General features: G+C 39.4%; 1 protein-coding gene across 48 annotated transcripts in view; it reads left to right on the forward strand.

Annotated features, from left to right (window-relative positions):
• TTN (titin) overlaps positions 1-20,741 on the forward strand; it is a 293,526-nt gene that overhangs the window by 165,944 nt on the left and 106,841 nt on the right. For 45 of the 48 annotated variants that reach the window (XM_081862229.1, XM_081862238.1, XM_081862275.1 and 42 more), the window contains 27 exons: positions 892-969; positions 1,530-1,625; positions 2,121-2,207; positions 2,572-2,619; positions 3,204-3,284; positions 4,009-4,062; positions 5,195-5,590; positions 6,450-6,725; positions 7,863-8,138; positions 8,305-8,444; positions 8,945-9,071; positions 9,167-9,430; positions 9,531-9,797; positions 9,973-10,236; positions 10,334-10,473; positions 10,618-10,744; positions 10,888-11,154; positions 11,258-11,524; positions 12,863-13,129; positions 13,325-13,464; positions 14,741-14,867; positions 15,713-15,855; positions 17,364-17,487; positions 17,744-18,010; positions 18,303-18,400; positions 19,531-19,699; positions 19,800-20,066. In XM_081862229.1, coding sequence (XP_081718355.1) covers positions 892-969; positions 1,530-1,625; positions 2,121-2,207; positions 2,572-2,619; positions 3,204-3,284; positions 4,009-4,062; positions 5,195-5,590; positions 6,450-6,725; positions 7,863-8,138; positions 8,305-8,444; positions 8,945-9,071; positions 9,167-9,430; positions 9,531-9,797; positions 9,973-10,236; positions 10,334-10,473; positions 10,618-10,744; positions 10,888-11,154; positions 11,258-11,524; positions 12,863-13,129; positions 13,325-13,464; positions 14,741-14,867; positions 15,713-15,855; positions 17,364-17,487; positions 17,744-18,010; positions 18,303-18,400; positions 19,531-19,699; positions 19,800-20,066 — 4,857 coding nt within the window. The remainder of the gene's footprint in view (positions 1-891; positions 970-1,529; positions 1,626-2,120; positions 2,208-2,571; positions 2,620-3,203; positions 3,285-4,008; positions 4,063-5,194; positions 5,591-6,449; positions 6,726-7,862; positions 8,139-8,304; positions 8,445-8,944; positions 9,072-9,166; positions 9,431-9,530; positions 9,798-9,972; positions 10,237-10,333; positions 10,474-10,617; positions 10,745-10,887; positions 11,155-11,257; positions 11,525-12,862; positions 13,130-13,324; positions 13,465-14,740; positions 14,868-15,712; positions 15,856-17,363; positions 17,488-17,743; positions 18,011-18,302; positions 18,401-19,530; positions 19,700-19,799; positions 20,067-20,741) is intronic. The other 3 variants (XM_081862258.1, XM_081862263.1, XM_081862246.1) reach the window with 2 other exon arrangements.

Raw genomic sequence — 20,741 nt, forward strand, 5'->3', positions numbered from 1 at the left:
GTGAAATCAAATTTTTGTATGATCAGATATGCTAGAACCAAAGTAAGCAATGTAAAGTCTTCAGGCTGCATGTATCCTAAGAAGGCCCTTCCCCAGCCCAAGCAGCCACTATGTGGTAAGTTGCCCACAGACCCTTGTGTCTTGTTCTCGTCTTAAAGAACACTAGATTGTAGTTTTTAGTATATTTCACAAAGTAGTATATTTTTCATTCCGTTTCCATGTGTGACTTCCTGTGGTTGTTTTGTGTTCAACTCGTTTCACTTTTTTATCTATTCTCTTTTTACTGAAGCATACTTTTATTTCAGATGGAGTATTCTGTGGCTTCTTCATCATGGCCTTACTTTCATGACTAACAATATTATACAGTGGCACCTCAGTTTTCGATCTTCTCAGAAGCCAAATGTTTCGGTTTTCGACCACCAAAAACCCTGCCATTTTTAAATGCGCCTCAGAAGTCAAATGGATTCCACTGAGCTCCCCCCCCCCCCAGTTTCTCCATTGATTTTTCTGGCTGCCCTTTGTGCCTCAGTTTCCGAATGTTTCAGAAGTCGAACAGTCTTCTGGAAAAGATTATGATCGAAAACTGAGGTACCACTGTATATACTAAAGTTAAAGTCAAAAATTAAAGTTTAGCAACAAAAATGGTGGTGGTTGTTTTAGTTTTTTAAAGAACTTCTGAAATAAAGTATCTTTGGAAGAGAGGACCAAACTTAACAAAGAGAAAAGTAAAGTAAAGTAGCGAATTTCTCCATGTTTTGTGATCATTCAAATGGAACTGAAAGGCATAGCTCTCTTATAATAGGTTTTTCAGTTCTAAATGCTTATTGTACATCAAGCATCCAATGGCAATGATTACATGTGCGCTTACTCTGAAATTAATATCATTTTAAGCACCTGGACTGAAGCCACGGAGACCCACACCTGAGCCTCCCGCTCCACCACCTAAAGAAGAAGTTGTTTTGAAAAAAGGTAATTTAGCCGTGTTGCTTTTTTCAAAAACTGGAGGACCCCACTGCTGTGATATTCCAGTCCTAACGCCACATTGTGAGGTCTGACTGCAATAGCTAAGACCCTTCAGCTTCTTCTTGCATCCAACTATAGGATCTCGAGAAGCCCATAAACAGTTTCCTCAAGCAGGTTAACTCCTTTGCTTGTGCAAAGAAAATGCTAGTTCTAGACATGCCGATTCTAGGCAGAAAGCTCTACTAGCAACCATAGCTGATGCTGGAAGCTCCCAGACAGTTGGAAGTTCTAAGGTGTCTACATTATTTGCAACATAAAGAAAGCTGTTGTTGCTTTTGAATATACAGTAATTGGTGCTTTGATTTCACCTACAATTCTAAAAAGGACTTCTTAATGGAGACTTGATTGTAGATTATCACACCATGCAGATTTTAAGTGGTGATCAGTTTATCAGCCTATTCTCCAGATGTAAAGCCAAGCCTATTTGTTGGCCTATGTCATTTATTAATAAAGTTCCTAGTCACTTCATCACACTGTTCTTGAAAGAAAATTGTTTTCTTTTAAAGTCACAAGAGCAGTTAAGAAACCAGAGGAAGAACCTAAGCCAGAGAAGGAACCAAAAGCTCCACCCAAGCCTCTTGAGAAGATTAAGAAGCCTGAAGGTACAACGAAAATCAGATTGCCATGAGGTTAAGCAGTAGGAGATCCTTCTTAGATCCCCATAATCACAAATACTTTCTGAATCTGAAACAGTAAACCATCTGAATTTTGAATAATTCCTCAGCATGGAAAGAAAAATCCCAACCATTTGGAATATTCAGAAATTTGAGGACACAATCTGTAATGTAACAACTTTCCCTCTCCCATCCCCTTGACACACTCTGTCTTTTCAGTCTTTACTTTGTAACAACTCTTGTAGAAAGCTACATCTGACATATTCTATAATTGATAGTTTTGATCTGTCTTCCTCATTATCGCTATTGTGTCCCAGCTGTTCATCTTCGCCACATACAGTGTTTTGACAGGCTTTGAACTTATTTCTTATTTGTTTTAAATAAATCACACCAGCTACATGGCTCAGGATAAACTTGATTAATGCATCAGGGAAGTCAAAATATATGAATTCAGCTTCCGCATAAAACAAATATTTTTTTAAGTGCCGGAGGTTGAAAAGAAGAAAACTGAGATCCCAGCTTTCAAGAAAAGGGAAGAAAAAGAAAAACCTGTGCCTGAACCAGCAAAAGGTACAAACATGCAGTGCTCTTATAATCGCTTATACAACTAAAACCGCATTTGATCTTGAATATTGGTCTGTGAGCTGTACTAATCTTTAAAACAAGCCAGCTATACATGCTCCCATCTTTGTGCTCTTCCAGCTGCTCCCTAATTCTTCATGCAGTACCTCGTCATTTCTTCTTCTTCTTCATTAAATGTCATCTTATTTGTCTTTATATAGTCCAAGCCTGTTCTGTTCCCCTGAAGTAGTATATGAATGTCTTTAAGGCTTCTGTTAACTGTGCAGTTTGTCTCTCCAACTATTTTTATGCATTTTGTTGGTTTTGCAATGTTCTGTTAAAAAAAACACCTTGTTATTTTTTTTGTTCAAAGTTCCAGAGCCTAAACCAGCCACAATTCCTGAACCAAAGCCTGCTACAGGTAGGAAATTTTGAAACCAATGATTATAGACCATTTTCCTCCAATCTAGTTAACTCTGGCGTTAGCATAAAATCAATGGAGCACCAATATAATTTGAGCTTTTTTGAATCCCACCCTACGTCCTTATGTGCTGGTGCAACTCCTTGTTTTATCAGACTGTGGGCTTACATTTTAGCATTTGTAAATTATGCAATCACATTTGAAAATTCTGTAGTGTTCTGCTTGTGTTCTGCTTGTTAAAGATTCATTCCAACAAGTTTGCTTGTTAAAGATTCATCCCAACTAATACCACTGTCTGTTTCTGTGACAAACTAAGGCTAGTGAAAATCTATTTCATGGTTCTAAGAAGTACTAGCAGTGCAAGCCTATGTATGTCTATTCAGAAATAAGCCCCATTGCCTTCAATGGGACTTACTCCCAGGTAAACATGTGTAGGATTGCAGACTAAAAGGATTTTTTAAAATGTGTATTGTATAATGTTGATCATTGTTGTGCAGAAGTAGGTCCACTTAACTCAGTGTGGCTTTCCTAGTATGTGTGTTGAGGATTGCAACCTCAGTATATATATATAACTTTTTCTACAGCCCTAAAATCTCCTAAGCCTCCCGCAGAACCCAAACCTGAAGCAGCTCCTTTAACAACACCAGTGGTTGGAAAGAAAGCAGGTATGACTATTACTTCAGTAATATATTCAAGGGCGGGACTGTATTATTATTCTGTAATATATTCAAGAGCAGGGTTGTATCACAATTCTATTAACTTTTGTATGAGTAATCATGAGCACAACAATCATGAGAGAGTTTAAATGTTCTTACTAATAAAAATATATACAATACACAACTCACTAAAGAACTTTTAGGGATCACATCTTGTTGTGCTATCAGTGTTCTTCAACGTCGAGTCTTCAGATGTGGTTGGACTACAACTCCCATCACTTCCAGCCTCCTTAATCAATGGTGAAGGGAGTTGTAGTGCAACAACATTTTGGGCCCAAACTTTGAATGGACACTGCCCTAAATAACATGCACATATGTAACCCCAATACAGTCTCTGCCACACAGGCAGGACATTTACCCAGGACTCAATGATAGCAGATGGGGAAATGGGTACACTTAGCAGGAGGGCTTGAGGGTCCAAGAGGATGACACGACCATTACCACGAGGGAGGGAAATGAGGCTGGATTAAACCATTCATTCATTCATTCATTCATTCATTTGAATATGCACAACTTCTCAGAAGTAAAATGAATGCAAGAAGAAGCAACACTTTGAGGAAATAATAGCAGATAGATGATAGATAGATAGATAGATAGATAGATAGATAGATAGATAGATAATAGTTTAAACTGGACTTCATTATCTAATACTGCTGTTGCTGTTTTATGTCAGAGCCTAAAACTACACCAAAGGAGGAAGCTGGCAAGGCTAAACTTCCTATTAAAGGTAAGAGAGATTATAAAATGGAAAACTGCCCCACCAGCCTCTTGAAATATATAGTAACTGTGATCAACAGTCCCAGTATTTATGCTATGAACTACCAAATAACTGACTATCTAGAATAAACCTGTGAGTCATTTGATAAATGAATGGCAAAGACACTCACATACCCTTTGTAGTCAACATTTTTACAATGAGTAGTGTCTCTTCTTTCAGAGAACCTAGGTTGGTAGTAAGCTAAATTTTACTCAAAGTAGAGACCTATTGAAATTAATACAGTCAAACCTCGGTTGTCGAACGTAATCCGATCCAGAAGACCATTTGACTTGCAAAACGTTCAGCAACTGAAAACTGAAAGCGGAAGCCTAAATACAATATGGAAACTCAAAACGGAAGCCGCATACCATGTTTGGATTTTGAAAATCGTTTGAAAACCAGAACAGTTACTTCCGGGTTTTCGGCGTTCGGGAGCTGAGACATTCCAAAATGGAGGCGTTCAGGAACTGAGGTTTGACTGTAGACCTAACTTAGTCATGTGCATTAATTTTACTGCGTCTATGCAGAGAAAAAGGTAGCTGAACGCTACCCCGTGTTTTCATGTAACCATTTTCCCCAAGTGCAAATAGTACTTAAAACAAGAGATTGGCTTTAGATTGCCTAAATTAACAGGATCACATAAAAATCTAGAATAATTGTATCTGTTTTTTATGTAATATTCCTGGACTTCAGTAAGTAGACAGGAGTAGCGGTGGGTGGGTGGGTGGGTGGGTGGGTGGGTGGACAAATATTGCAATCAAATTAAAGAAAGGATGTGTGAAGGGGTTTGCTCTTTGGACAGAACAATACTTTATCTGTAGGAACCACAAAAGACCAAGATGGGCTTCTACATGCCACAGCCATGCCTTGCAATTTGTGTCTGGGTCATGCTAGAATGGGATTGGAATGTCAAAAGAACAGAACTGACTGGCTTGTATATAGAATAGATTTAAATGTTCTAGGTATAAACAAATTGCCACTTGAACAGAAAGAACTGCATGCTTTTCCTGCTGTGTCTAAGACTTGTCATCTTTCATCACACCTCTGCTGACTTGAACTGTGAGATTCATACAAATATCCCTTTTAAATATATTACTTGTAGCCAAAAAGACACCTTCGCCAGCAGATGCCGAGAGGAGGAAATTGAGACCAGGAAGTGGTGGCGAGAAACCTCCAGATGAGCCTCCTTTCACATACCAGCTGAAAGCTGTGCCCCTCAAGTTTGTTACAGAAATTAAAGACATAGTGCTGACAGAAGCAGAGTCGGTAGGCTCTTCTGCCATCTTTGAGTGCCTCATCTCTCCCTCCACTGCCATTACCTCTTGGATGAAAGATGGCAGCAACATCCGCGAGAGTCCTAAGCACAGGTTCCTCTCTGATGGGAAAGACAGAAAGCTCCACATTATTGATGTCCAGCTTTCAGACGCTGGGGAATACACTTGTGTACTGAAACTGGGAAATAAAGAAAAGACCTCTACAGCAAAACTTATTGTTGAAGGTATTTTATGGCATCTCCAATTGGGCTTGAGTTGCTTATGTACATGTTATTTATGCCCCAAAGTTACATTTTATTTGCATTAGATGTAATTGATGCCATCCATAGCATAATATTTTACAAAACACAATGGAACAGGTCCCTGGTCCCAAGTGTGTTACAATCATTATTTTAACACAGGGGAGACAACAGAAGTAGCTAAGGAGTGTGTGTTTACTTCATTACACAACCTTAGTTTTAGTGATAGCAAGGCACGGGGTCTTCCTTCATAAATTAAATTATATATACTTGCCCCTAATTTGACAATTTATTCTGGGCATAGGTACTCTGATACATGCACAGAATTTCCTGGCCGAGAAGAATATTGCTTTATGCATGCATGTCACACCCCTATAATGAATGGGATCCACCTCAAATCCAAGAGATAAGCAAGTCTATATGAGCACATGTTGATCTGAAGTTAGGGTGATCATTCTAATGCGACAGCTTAAATTTCTATACTGTAGTTTATGGCAATGGTTCCCATTTAGCTAAGTCCTGTGGACTTCCTGTACTTCAAAAACCAAGCCACAAACCCCCTGCTTTTTGGGGGGAAGGGAATCTCTCTATGGGAGTTTTTGTTACGTGAATGGTGCCATGGACCCCCTGTGCAGGTTACGCCAAGCGTAAATTGCTCAGAGCATGAGAGCATAAGACTCTTAATCTCAGGGTTGTGGGTTTGAGTCCCTGCATAGAAGACCTTTGTGGTCCCTTCCAATGCTATAATTCTGTGACCCCCTTGGAGTCCGCGGACAACCAGTTGGGAAGCACTGGTTTGTGGGAGCGGGGAAAAGATGCAAATAATATTTCTGCTGTTCCCTAGAATTACCAGTGCGCTTCGTGAAGACTCTGGAGGAGGAGCTTACTGTCATCAAAGGGCAACCCTTTTATCTAAGTTGTGAGCTGAACAAAGAGAGAGATGTGGTCTGGAGAAAAGATGGGAAAATCATCAAAGACAAATCTGGAAAATTTGCTCTGGGTATTATTGGTTTGCAACGCGCCGTTACAATCATGGATGCCGATGACACTGATGGAGGTGTATACACTGTAACTGTGGATAATACTGACCTCATCTGTCAGTCAACTGTGAAAGTGGTTGGTAAGTGAAATTTCAAAACTGTGTAGTATGTGCTTGGGATAAAATTGGGATATGAAGGAATTCTATTGAGTAATATTAAGCCTGGTGCATTATTTTTGCTCTTATATACTAGTCCTTTTACCTTACTCTATCTTCACTGATCTATTTAAGAAGATTGGTTTTCACTTAAGTTGATTGTGTAATTAGTACTGAAATCATCTGAAGGTGTTTAGTGAAGAGCTGGTTTGACTAGAGCTGGAACTCAGTATTTATTTATTTATTTATTTCAAATTTTTTATTGAGAGTTGTTGTTTTTTAATACAATAAAGAGAAAAAACAGCATAAGCAAAAAACAAACAAAAAAGAAAAACAAACATAAAATTTGGCATCGTGTAATAACAAACTTTTCTTCATTTTTGGACTTCCTCACGTCTCTCGCTCCTACTTTCCAGATTTATAAAACTTTAACCAGCAATTTATCACCTGGAACTCAGTATTTAATTGCCAGCTAGAAAATGATTCTGTCACAATATCACACATTGCTGTACTCCCAAAAGCTTCAGTTGGAAATATATCAACCTGTGCAAAGTTTATAAAATTGCCTCTGTAGAAGTGCTAACAACTATACCAATTCAGTTCACAAGACTGAAGATCTGTGGTCATCCATGACTCACTTTGGGCAATCTTATTTGAGGGCAGGGAGAGGAATATTTAGCAATAACATCAAATTCCAGCAGTTCTGAGCAAAATGAGGGCATCCAAAAAAAAGAAGGAAGTAAAATGAGGCCATCCAAAATATGTTTGCGTTTCTGCATATATATATATATATATGGGGGCGTTTCCAAGTAACCAAAATAATAATTAAAATAAAAATAAATTCTACTTTTCAATTTTAATAATATATTCAAAGCAGATAGACTGCAACACTTTTGTTGTATATTTTTAATTAATAACATATGTGGCAATGCCCAGGCATTTTATTCTGTGTTATCCAGGTTTTCATGGCACTTTGGCTATGTGGTAGCCCTTTAATGCAATTAGAAAGAAGAGATGGGCAACCTTTCTCTCTCTCTCATGGCGCAAAGGACCCTTGTTATTCATCTCTACATGTATTATGCTAATTCTAATGGTTATTATTTTTGGTCATTTGTTATGCAGAAGTGATAAAAGACTGGCTAGTGAAGCCTATTAGAGACCAGCATGTGAAACCAAAGGGTACTGCTACCTTTGCTTGTGATGTCGTGAAGGATACACCAAATATTAAATGGTACAAAGGTGACGAGGAGATTCCTCTTGAACCCAATGACAAAACAGAAATTGTGAAAGATGGACCTCATCTCTTCCTCAAAATTAAGAACTGCATGCCAGAAGATCTCGGAGAATATGCTGTGGAAGTTGAAGGGAAGAGATATCCAGCTAAACTGACCCTGGGTGGTAAGTATCTTTTGAGTTTGATGCAATACATTTGCCAGGGGGGTTACTTAATACAGTAAGACTAAAGATGGGATGGAAGTAAGAAAAAAGATGAAAGCCCGCAAGACCGTTGAAGTACTGTATTGATTGCATATATGTTATTAATTTGTTCATTTCTAAATGCCAGAACGTGAAGTTGATCTTCTTAAGCCCATTGAAGATGTTACTATTTATGAAAAAGAAACAGCCAACTTTGATTGTGAGATTTCTGAAGACGATGTCCCCGGTGAATGGAAACTGAAAGGAGAAACACTCAGACCCTCACCTGTAAGAATCTGTATTTAAGACCTCGTGAATTTGAATATAGTATAATTATGTTGGTCAATTTTGGCCCTGCAGAATACCTTAAAGAAGGATTAAGAACCGTTTGGGCTTATAGTTAATGTTAGTGTGGTTTTCAAAGAGGCACCTTTTAATTATGAAGCTTAAAATCTCAAGAGCAGGGTATCTCCACACAACATAAACAACTGATCCTAGCTCACTGTATAGCTCACTGTCAGAATTTTACTTGCGACCCTAAGAAGGCTTTTGTAACCACATATGCAAGGAATTTTAGGGTGATTACTATTGAGTGCTATGGACAGCCCCAAGTTTTGTTTAGCTCAGAGGAGGATGGAAGCCCATGGGAATATCTTGGCCCTGGATCACTTCAATTACATAGAGGACTTCGCCATCACATTTACGAGCTGTTGCTTTTAAATCAACACAACATGCTTTGATTAGAATTTTCTTTGGTTACCGTGAACTTTTTCATCTTTTCCCTCCAGACTTGTGAGATCAGAGCCGAAGGAGGAAAACGCTTCTTAACCTTACACAAAGTCAAAATAGACCAGGCTGGTGAGGTTCTTTACCAGGCATTGAATGCAGTGACTTCGGCTATTTTGACAGTGAAAGGTAAGGTGTTTCACTAAAAATGTGTCTCCAATTAGCCTGTCGTTTCTGCCATCGTAGTATGTGGGGGGAATATTCAATATTCTCTTTATTTGCAGAAATTGAGCTGGACTTTGCTGTGCCTTTGAAAGATGTGACCGTGCCAGAGAAACGGCAGGCGAGGTTTGAATGTGTGCTCACCAGGGAAGCCAATGTGATATGGACTAAAGGCACTGACATAATCAAAGTTGGAGATAAATTTGACATAATTGCAGATGGAACAAAACACATTCTGGTCATCAATGATTCTCAGTTTGATGATGAAGGAGAGTACACTGCTGTAGTCGAGGGGAAGGAAAGCACTGCAAAATTGTTTGTGGAAGGTAAGTTCATTACTGTCAAGAATTACACTGTAAAAGTCACAACAAGAATCAGTCACTGGTTATGACCGGATGGCATTAATTGTCTTTCCCTGTATTTCAGGTGTCCGGCTGAAATTTATCTCCCCACTCAAAGATCAGACAGTGAAGGAAGGAGAAACAGCCCACTTTGATTTTGAACTTTCTCATGAAGATATGCCAGTAACCTGGTACAAAAATGATAAGAAAATCCACAATAGCAGAACAGTTCTCATTTCTGTAGAAGGGAAGAAACACAAATTAGAAATTAGAGAAGTGACACTTGATGACATCTCCGAAATCAAGGCTGAAGTGAAGGCATTGCACACTAAGGCAAACCTGAAGGTTTTAGGTAATTTATGTTGTCACATTTTGTTACTGGTTCGATCTGTATCTATTTTATGTATGTATAAAATACATATCTTTATGTATTTTAGTATTTATGTTTTTCATGTACTAATTCACTCTGATTACTAACCTCTTCAAAAAAATACAACAACACTTCATACCTGACCCATATCTTGTAGAGGCCGACCCATATTTCGTTGTGAAATTGCAAGATTATACCGCTGTTGAGAAAGATGATATCATTCTGGAGTGTGAACTTAGCAAAGATGTCCCAGTGAAATGGTATAAAGATGGTGAGGAACTTGTAGCTTCCAAGAGAATCTCCTTTAAGACTGATGGCAAGCGCCGCATATTAAAAATTAAAAAAGCAACCGATGCTGATAAGGGAAATTATGAATGTAACTGTGGAACTGACAAGACAAATTCTGAAGTTAAGATTGAGGGTAAGTGATTGTCCTCCTTCAGTAGAAACTCTTCAAAACATTGTACACCATACTGCCCATGGCAGGAAATCTGAGATATATACATATTTGCTTTCAGCTCGTATGATAAAAATAGAGCGTCCTCTTTATGGAGTGGAAGTATTTGTTGGTGAAACAGCACGATTTGAGGTCGAAATCTCTGAGCCTGATGTTCATGCCATTTGGAAGTTAAAGGGAGAAACTTTAACAGCTTCACCTGTAAGTCTGTTTCAAAAAAAAAGCAAACCACAACACAAGTGTTGTTTTTTTAAGAAAAACAATTCTTAGAAAGTTTTAGAGAACACATGAGTGATTAGGACAAATCTGTTTTTTTTCCCACCCTCATTAAAAAAAATAAATCAGGATTGTGAAATGATTGAAGATGGCAAGAAACATGTCTTGATTCTTTACAACTGCAAACTGGATATGACAGGAGAAGTGTCCTTCCAAGCTGCAAACGCTAAAAGCGCTGCAAATCTGAAAGTGAAAGGTAGGCTTCAGAAGGCATCAACTCCCAACCCATCTTGCAGGGTTTTCTTAATGCCCAGCAACATCAACAAAATCCATTTCTGGAGCAGTTTATAAACAAACAAACATGTGTCTAACACTCTTAATAACCCGGTTTGATTTCAGAGCTGCCTCTCATCTTCATAACTCCTCTCAGTGACATTAAAGTCTTTGAGAAGGATCCTGCGAAGTTTGAATGTGAAGTATCAAGGGAACCAAAGACTTTCCGTTGGTTGAAAGGAACCCAAGAGCTTGAAGGGGATGATAAATTTGAAATTATAACAGAAGGCACAAAGCACGCACTTGCCATTAAGAGTGTGGCTTTTGAGGATGAGGCTAAATATATGTTTGAGGCCGAAGACAAACGGACAAGTGCAAAGCTGATCATTGAAGGTTTGTTTGTAGCTCTGGTTCTCCTGACGGTGTGTTTGGCTTTCATATTTATGTCATTTGATTCGTCACAGTTTAACTTTAATGAGATGCTTTTGTGGTTTAGGCATTCGCCTTCAATTCATTACCCCTCTCAAGGATGTAACTGCAAAGGAGCGCGAGACTGCAGAATTTACTGTTGAGCTTTCCCATGACAATATCCCTGTTATCTGGTATAAGAATGACCAACGGCTCCATACCACCAAGGTTGTTTCAATGAAGGACGATGGCAAATTCCATACGCTCACATTCAAAGATCTCAATATTGATGACACCTCTCAGATAAAAGTGGAAGCTATGGGCAAATCGTGTGAAGCTAAACTTACTGTCCTTGGTATGTGTGGTCTGAGTTTGATTTACATTATGGCTCTTCTTTGATAGAACATCAACTAGAAGCATAACCGTGTGCTTAGAAGCTTTATTCACATGGGCTTCCCCTTCCTCAGAGCAGTTCTTTAAATCTTATGGGGAGATCCCATTCCAGATTCTTATGGTACAGCTAGATTTGCCTCCATATTAGGGCTTTCTTGGCAGCAGACCTCATACTTTTGAACATGCTTTCAAGAAGAGGTTCATATGAGCTCCTCTTTTGGGGGCCATCTATCCTCTTTCATAAAGCTTCTGACGGTTGACTGCCACTCGTTGATGTGTTCTGTTATACTGCCATGCTACCCTATTAGCGATCCTTTTGTTATTTATTTGTCCTTCGGTTCATTGTTTCGTTGTAGTTGTTGCTTTGAATTTGCACCCTTTTCTAAAAGATTGCGTCCATTGGCTGCCTGTTTCTTTCCGGGAACACAATACAAAGTACTAGTCCTGACCAATAAAGGCCTAAGTGGTCTGGGACTAGCATATCTAAAAGAACATCCTTTTCACATACAAGTCTACTCATCATTTAAGAATATTTTGGTGGCAAAGCACATGCCTTGCACACAAAAACTCCCAGGTTAAATCCCTTGCTTCTCCAGGTAATATTGGAAAAGACTCCTGTCTGAAACCCTGCAACCAACCATTGTAGACAGTAGTACTAAGTTAGATGGAGCCTATGGTTTGACAGGGTGAAAGGCAGTTTCCTATGTTTTTTTCTGTTGGGACCTTTTTCCAAACTCCCATGCTTGTTATTGTTGTTCAGGCTTTACTTTGAAACAGTCCTATTTTCCTGTTTTTTTAATTATCAGTAATAGCTTCCAATGTCTTTATATGGCTCTGCTGTAAGTTTTTGTGCTGCCATTTTATTTTTGTTTTAGTCTTGTTTTTGGGAAAACGTCATCCCTCCTACAAATTTTTGGATGTCGTATTGTCTAAGTTTGTTTTGAATTTGTTGTAAGCCGCCTTGTGGATCCAGATCTCTGGAAGGCGGGGTATAAATCTCTTTTAAATAACCAAAATAATGAAGAAATAAGAAACCACTTTGTGGTGTACCACAGAAACACGTTACTTTTTGGGTCCGTGTAAAGGAAACAAAATGAAAAGCAGAATCAGCTACTTTTACCTAATAACAATAATTTGCTCTATTAAAGTTTCTTAAAAACTTGCTTTTATAAAACTTTATCCCACATAGAAAATCTTTAAAAAGCACTCTTACCTGAAAGGAAAACTGTCTTGCAGAAGTTGGTACAATTTTGAATGTATGAATAATCTTAGAATGTCACATATTCACCTTGACTTGCAGAGGGGGACCCTTATTTTACTGGGAAGCTTCAAGATTACACTGCTGTGGAGAAAGACGAAGTGATTTTGCAATGTGAAATTAGCAAAGCAAATGCTCCCGTAAAATGGTTTAAAGACGGGCAAGAACTAACTCCGTCTAAGAATGTTATTATCAAGGCCGATGGCAAAAAGAGAATACTCATCCTCAAGAAAGCCTTGAAGAAAGACATTGGTCAATATACCTGTGATTGCGGCACTGATCAGACTTCTGCAAAGCTGAACATTGAAGGCAAGTTCACACTTACTGGTGTATTATTATATTCTATTTTAAACCGCCCTGAGGATCATTCATTCTAAAGACAAGATATAAATCTTCTTAATAAACACATAAATAAAATCTTCCTGATCCTTCTGTTATAGAACCCTACTCATCAACATTGTCATGAAAGCTAATAATATTGGTGTGGTTTTTTTTCCTTCACAGATCGTGATATTAAGATTGTACGTCCCTTATATAGCGTGGAAATATTTGAGACAGAGACTGCACGTTTTGATACAGAAATCTCTGAGGAAGATATTCATGCTAACTGGAAACTGAAAGGGGAGCCCTTGACACAGACGCCTGTAAGCAGTGCTTTTAAATATTTTCCCACTTTTAAATGAGACTTATATTGCCTAAAATATGCAGATGGAAGAACATAAACCTTTGGAAAATCTTTGGAAGATCTGAGAAAGTACTGTAGGGGTACTGAAAAAAATTCTATATCAACACAATTTAAATGGGTGGAATTGTAAATTGTGCAATTTAAATGGGTGGAATTGTAAATTGTGCAGTTAAGCAAAATATATAGAATGTAGTCATCCATGTTTCGTATTTACACAACAGAAAATATATATTTCACGGAGAACAGTTTTAACGTTAGAAATCTGTAGATTGCTTTTGTAATGAAAATCAATTGTAAGTAATATGTAAATAATATTTGTTAAAAATATGTTGGTTGCAATTGTTAAAGCAATGTACCAGGTGCCTCTGGAAGTTAATAACTGCAATCAGTTGGTTCATTGTAGCCATATATGGGGGGGGGGGGTAATGTTCCCATGTAAACAATTCAGAAAATCAATGTGCATGTTTAGCACATTAACATCTCATTGATCTGGACAATGCGTGGTTCAAGGCCTGAGGTAAAAGTTTTGCAATAGTTCAGTAGTTCGTAGTCAGTGGTTGTGTGAGCAGATGGAAGGGTTGCGCGCAGTGCTCTGACCAACGTTAACTCTTCAGCAGCTGGCTGCAACACAGCCAACGCTGTTCAGGAGGGCCTCTGACCCTCCAAAGAGGCTTTTCATGAGGCTCAGTGGGCTGCAGTGGGGAGGGGAAAGATTGGTTGCACAAGCTCCCTTCTGCTCACACAGTCATTAGATACAGAACAATGGGGTCCAAGTACAGTGGTACCTTGGGTTACATACGCTTCAGGTTACAGACTCTGCTAACCCAGAAATATTACCTGGGGTTAAGAACTTTGCTTCAGGATGAGAACAGAAATCGTGCAGCAGCGGCACAGCAGCGGCAGGAGGCCCCATTAGCTAAAGTGGTGCTTCAGGTTAAGAACAGTTTCAGGTTAAGAACAGACCTCCGGAACGAATTAAGTTCTTAACCCGAAGTACCACTGTATTGTCAATGTACATGCCAGAGAATGTGTTGTTCTGGTATTTGTACTCCAAGACAGGATGTTGAGAATCATGGTTGCAAAACAGCTGCAGCCAGTACAATGTTGTGTCCCCAAAGGGGAATAAAAGGTTGCTACCATTTTGAATATCCAAATACCAGAAATATGGACCTGATAAAAGGAAGTGAAAGCTATTAAGCGTTGTACAAACCTTTGCATTTGTTTGCTCTTGGAAGGACTGTGAAATTAAGGAGGAAGGCAAAAGGCACTGTCTTACCCTCTACAACGTGCGCTTGGACCAGGCCGGTAGCGTAGACTTCCAAGCAGCCAATGCCAAATCAACTGCCAATCTTCGAGTAAAACGTAAGTGTCTTGCAAGTGATCTTGTAAGATCACTTGTCTTTTACATCAGTAACTGAGCTAAACTGAAACAAGTTGAGAGTCAGAGTGGGGCATGTGATCTGTTGTTAATGGAACAGTAAATGAGAAGGAGAGACAGTCGGGTGAGCTTAAGTTGAGGAGTAGTTATTTGATATAGTTGTGTCACTTATTATTTCATTATAAAAACTTTTTATAAGTTAATGCTGATACTTTTAATTTAGTTAGTTAGTTAGTTAGTTAGTTTTTAGATCGTGGGATAGGTATTATATAAAGATTTTCAATTAGTTAATAAGAACAGGTTGTTAGACCACTGGAACTGCCCCTCCTTATTCCAGGATGATTGGCAAGGTAGCATGAAGAGTTGTTACGAAATCTAAAATATTACAAACAGACTCTCTGCTGTGCTTGGCATTTGGGGTATAAGATCTGAGAGATAACACCATGCTGACATTTGTGGAAAGTGCCAGTAGCTTGATGGACAGGAACACCCTACACAGTTGGTGACCACTTGTCTCTCTATCCAATTGTAGACCTTGCTATTTTGGAAGGCGCATGCCTTATCTAGCAAGAGGCATGCAGGGCTTGGCAAAGGAGACAGATGTAACGTAGCTTTCTTGCTGATCTTTTCATTTAAAAGGAACAGGCTCTGCAAATAGGGAATCTCCAGTGACCAGCCCTCCCCCTGAAAACCCCAAGGGCCCAGAACTAGCCAGGGAATTTAAATAGCCTCTGTACATCATACTCCCTCTCTCTTGGGGAAAGGCACTATGGCAGTTAGTAAAAGGTGCAGGTGGCTAATCTGAAGATGTTTTCTTCGTTCCGTCAAGCACGTGTAATTGGCCTGCTGAGGCCTCTGAAGGATGTAACTGTAACAGCTGGTGAAACGGCAAACTTTGAATGTGAACTCTCCTATGAGGGAATTGTAGTGGACTGGTTCTTGAAAGGACAGAAATTGGAGCCCAGTGACAAGGTATAGAAGACATTCTTTCTCTTCTCCCCTTTTTCTGTGTCAAACCCTATTTCTTTCCCTCTTTCTCTCCCACCCCTCCCTTTTGTGAGACTGACAGTGCAATCCTATACATACTTACCTGGAAGTAAGCCCCACTGAGCTCAATGGGGCTTGCTTCCGAGTAGAGATCCATAGGATTGCACTGTAAGGCGCTATTCTAAAATATCATTCAGAAAAATCAGTTCCTTCCACATGGTGGAAGATAGAAGTTTCCAAGTGAGAGGTGAAAGGGGTTGGGGAGGTTTTGTATCAGTGCTAACATAAAGGGATATGTAATATTTTGATATTAGTGGGGAAGTTTATGAATGTTTGCATCTCCTGATTCTTTCCCTTCTCTGAATGTAGAGCTGGCATCCAGTTCTGCATATAAGGGGATTAAGGAGATTGAAATTCCATTTCAGGCATTTGAGCAGGCTTCCAGATAACTTTCTCGGTAGATCTGCTCGCAGAGCATTTCTCACCAGCTATTTTTAACCCTTCATCAAGTGTGCTGTTAGCGCTGAGATGTGAACAGCCTGGAATGCAGTTCATTCAATATTTAAAATGTTTTAGCAGCAAGCCATATAGTAGTATAAGTAATCACATGCAGAAGTTGCATTCAGTGAAATATTATTTGGTGCATGCTTTTTTAGATCCTCTGTTTAAGTCGTTAGAGTGTCTGTTAATGATAGGCTTACTCAGAGAATATTTGCAAAGGAAAACAGAAATATGCCTGCTAAAATAAGGCCTAGTTAGTGCAAGTTTGAAATTACCATAGCCAATTCAGCCTAATCAAAACATTAAATTTAAACTAGCATAGCGAGATTTAACTAAATGGATAGATTAATACTTACTGTTCCCATGAAAAGTATTTTAATGGTGAAGCATTATTAGAAGCATCATAAATATTTCAACTTTTATTTAAACAAATATTTCAACTTTTATTTCATATTAATAGTTAGCAAGATTTTATGTTTTGCTTCTGATTAACCCATCTACATCAGTTTAAATGGGCCTATGATAACACAAACAATGGTGTTTAGGGCACTGCTACCCCAGTCTAGTAAGGGACTATAATCCATGCAGAACCAGGTCTCTCCTGACTTCTTCCCAGCTGGACAGGGGAGCTATGATGAAAAGCTTCTTATACAAGTACTGTAGTTCCCCGTTTTGATTGATTTGGATTATATCAACCCTTTGAAGAAGTTTACAGTTCCAGCAATCAGCTGGTGGATTCAGTCTGCCGACTCCCACAGAACTCTAGAGGCCTTTGGGGCTTGGCGGCTGATTCAGTACGAAGAGCTGAAATTGCAACAAGAAATCAGAGAGGCCCCAATGCATGCCCAGAGGTGCATGGGTGTATAACTGGGAATCTTTGTTTACCAGCCTATTTAGACAGACATGTGCTAACACAAATGTTTGATATAAGGTCGCAACATGTTTTCATACCAAATCTATTCTCCTGAACGTTCCTTTCTTCTTTTTTAAAGATTGTGCCCCGTGCTGAAGGCAGAGTTCACACCCTTGTTCTAAGAGATGTGAAACTAACAGATGCTGGAGAAGTCAAACTGACTGCAAAGGATTTCAGAACTCAAGCAAATCTTTTTGTAAAAGGTAGGCTTCCTAAAGTAACAATTTATTCCATTAGCAGTATGCTAGAGACTACTGATCTGTATTAGGCAAAGTGCATGATTGGGCCGATCCTTTTCTGCAGTACTTTTTACGCATAAAATGCTGAAAACAATTCTGGCCATAACTCAATCTTTTAAAAAGATCAGAATGATAGCTAGCTTTTCAATCTCTTGGGAGGAAAAAATGATGCATGTAGCACCAACATGATTTGTGGGGGTTTTTCCCTCCCTGTCCTCAGAACCACCTGTTGAGTTTACTAAGCCTCTTGAGGACCAGACTGTAGAGGAGGAAGCTACTGCAGTTCTGGAGTGTGAAGTATCCAGAGAAAACGCACCAGTGAAATGGTTCAAGAATGGCCAAGAAATCCACAAGACAAAGAAATATGATATAATTGCTGATGGCAGAGTCAGAAAACTTATCATTCACGGCTGCACACTGGACGATGCTAAAACGTACACATGTGATTCTAAAGATTTCAAGACATCTTGTTTCTTGAACGTTGAACGTAAGTTTTTCTCATAATTTCCTTATAAAGACATAGATACTTGTTTGCATGATTCCAAAGGCAGGCATGTTGCAGATATATGGGTGGGTCAAACTGATGGTGCTGTAAAACAAGCAGACCTTTGACTTAAGTGGGTTGGGCTTTTTCTTTCATCCACAAAAGTGGGAACCTCTGCTTTATCATAACTCTATTAGAATAAATTATTATAACTAAGGCCATTGCTACGAATTGAGATTCACGGATAAGGAAAAAAGAGATCGTTTTCAAACTGGAAATTTTTTCTTCCTTATAGCACCTCATGTTGAGTTCACAAAGCCCCTTACTGATATTGAAGTTAAAGAAAAAGAAGTTGCTCGGTTTGAATGTGAAATTTCCCGACCAAATGTTCAGGTCTGTAATGTTTGTGTCTCTTCATATTTGCCCTTGTCAATAGCTTTTGCACAGAATCTCACAGCATTTATTGCAGCCACCAGGAAACATTTTCTATTTTTCTAGTCACTAGGGCAGCCCAAAGCATTTAGAAGGTGGAAATTGTGTCTACTAATAGCTCAAACCAAAAGATGATCTAGGTTGTCTGCATCATTCAGTCCCACCTTCACTAGCTCCTTACTATAGATCTCCAGTTGCCAACGTCGTGCCTGAGCAGCTTCATCTTTTTCACCTCTAAAGATTTCCTTAGGTGCCCTCAAAGCCTCTGAGCACCCTTCCCACCCATCTGCTTTTCAAGGATCAGATTGGCACCTGAGCAGCTTTCTTAGGGCTGCCACGACATGGAAATATGGATCTGAGGCATGGGTCCTTAAGGATTCTCATAGCCTGATTGTTCCCTCACGCCCACCCCCAGGGAACCCAACCCTTCATACCAGCCTGCCATTGGCCAATTCCGCAGGCTGCCGCTGAACATGATTTCAAGTTGTGAGTGTGAGCCGAAGCTCTCGCTCTGGCTGGGATCAGCCCACCACACCCTGTCCTGCATCGTTGGCACGTAGTGGGGGGGGAGTGTTGGTCGTCCCACAAAGCTGCTGCCCTCCTAAAAGGGGTAAGCAGACTTCCAGGACCTTAATAACAAAAACCAGTACTGACAATGAAAATAAAATACACCTATCTGAATGTACATTCTGTCTACTTATATTACTTTGGTTATAGAGCCAAATAATATGCCCTTTCCAATAGGTGATTGGCACCATCATCAATTTTTCTAATTCATATCCACATGTGCAGCTTCCAAATTGGAACAAACAATGGACGCAATACTCTCATGCTTACAGCTGATTTCTGGGTTTAGATGAAAAATAATTGCAATAAAATGTGCACCATTTGACATGTTCATAGGGAATGCATCTATATTCACTGTGGAATATTGGTTTATGGTTTAGCTTAAAATGTTATCCAGGCATGCTTTAATCTAATACAGTCAGTAATTATATATTTCAATTTCTCAGTTACTGCTTCAGTTGATATTGCAGTATCTCTTCTTTGCATTCTGTTCAACTTGATTTTTATCACTATTTTAAATATAGGCACGGTGGTTTAGGGATGGTGTTGAAATCAGAAAAGGCAAGAAGTTTGACATCATTGCTAAAGGTGCCCAGAGAATACTTGTTATCAACAAATGTCTGCTTGATGATGAGGCAGAATACGCATGTGAAGCAAAAGGAGCCAGAACCTCTGGCATGCTGACAGTGATAGGTAAAGCAAAAATCAAGTTTGTTGCATTTACATGAAAGAGCAATGGCTTGGTCACTGTTGTGATCAAATGCAACTATTTTCTTCTTTTTTCTTTTTACAGAAGAGGAAGCTGTCTTTACCAAAAAACTTCCCAATGTGGAAGCAAGTGAAACAGACACTGTCAAATTGATTTGTGAAGTTTCCAAGCCCGATGCAGAAGTAACTTGGTTCAAAGGCGATGAGGAGTTGCCTGAAGGTGGTAGATTTGAACAGATTGCTGATGGCCGGAAGAGAATTTTGGTCATCCACAATGCTACTCTTGACGATGCAGCAGCATACACCTGCAAACTTCCTAGCAGTCAGACAACTGGCAAGCTGAAAGTTCATGGTAAGAAAACTACTTTGGAATTTTTCACAAGTGTTGCCAGGTGACATGTAGGGCTGGGCGCTATATTGATATATCACCCCAAACCGTTTTCTAGACATCGTGATAACCATTTCAAAATAAGTGACCCAGCAATGTATCACAACTTGTGTGTGTGTGCTATGCAAAAATTCACAAGACAGTCATACCTTGGAAGTCGAACAGAAGTCCGTTTGACTTCCAAAACGTTTGGAAACCAAAGTGTGGTTTCTGATTGGCTGCGGAAGCCCCGGTGGACGTTCAACTTCCAAAAATAGTTTGCAAACTGGAACACTCACTTCTGGGTTTGCAGCGTTCGGAAGCCAAAACGTTTTAGAACTAAGCTGTTCAAAAACCAAGGTACGACTATATTTGAAAAACCAGAAAGTCAGCCGGTGCTTCTGTGTCTCCTTGAGGTGAATGAACAGGCACTCTTTTCCTTCCTTCCTTCCTTCCTTCCTTCCTTCCTTCCTTCCTTCTGTGTGTTTGTGTGCGCATGTGCGCCTCAGCTGAGCAGTTTAAGGAAGCTCACTCCACATCCACCCCTCCAGCTTGAGCTGGAGCAGAATGGGAGCTTGCTCAGTTGTAGCGCTGGACGATGCATCTCAGCTGCTTCTTCGTCTTATTTACTCCTCCCTCCTTATTTCAGACATTGTGATA

This window comes from Podarcis erhardii (genome assembly GCF_964252035.2).
Source record: "Podarcis erhardii genome assembly, chromosome: 1".
NCBI classification, from domain to species: domain Eukaryota; kingdom Metazoa; phylum Chordata; class Lepidosauria; order Squamata; family Lacertidae; genus Podarcis; species Podarcis erhardii.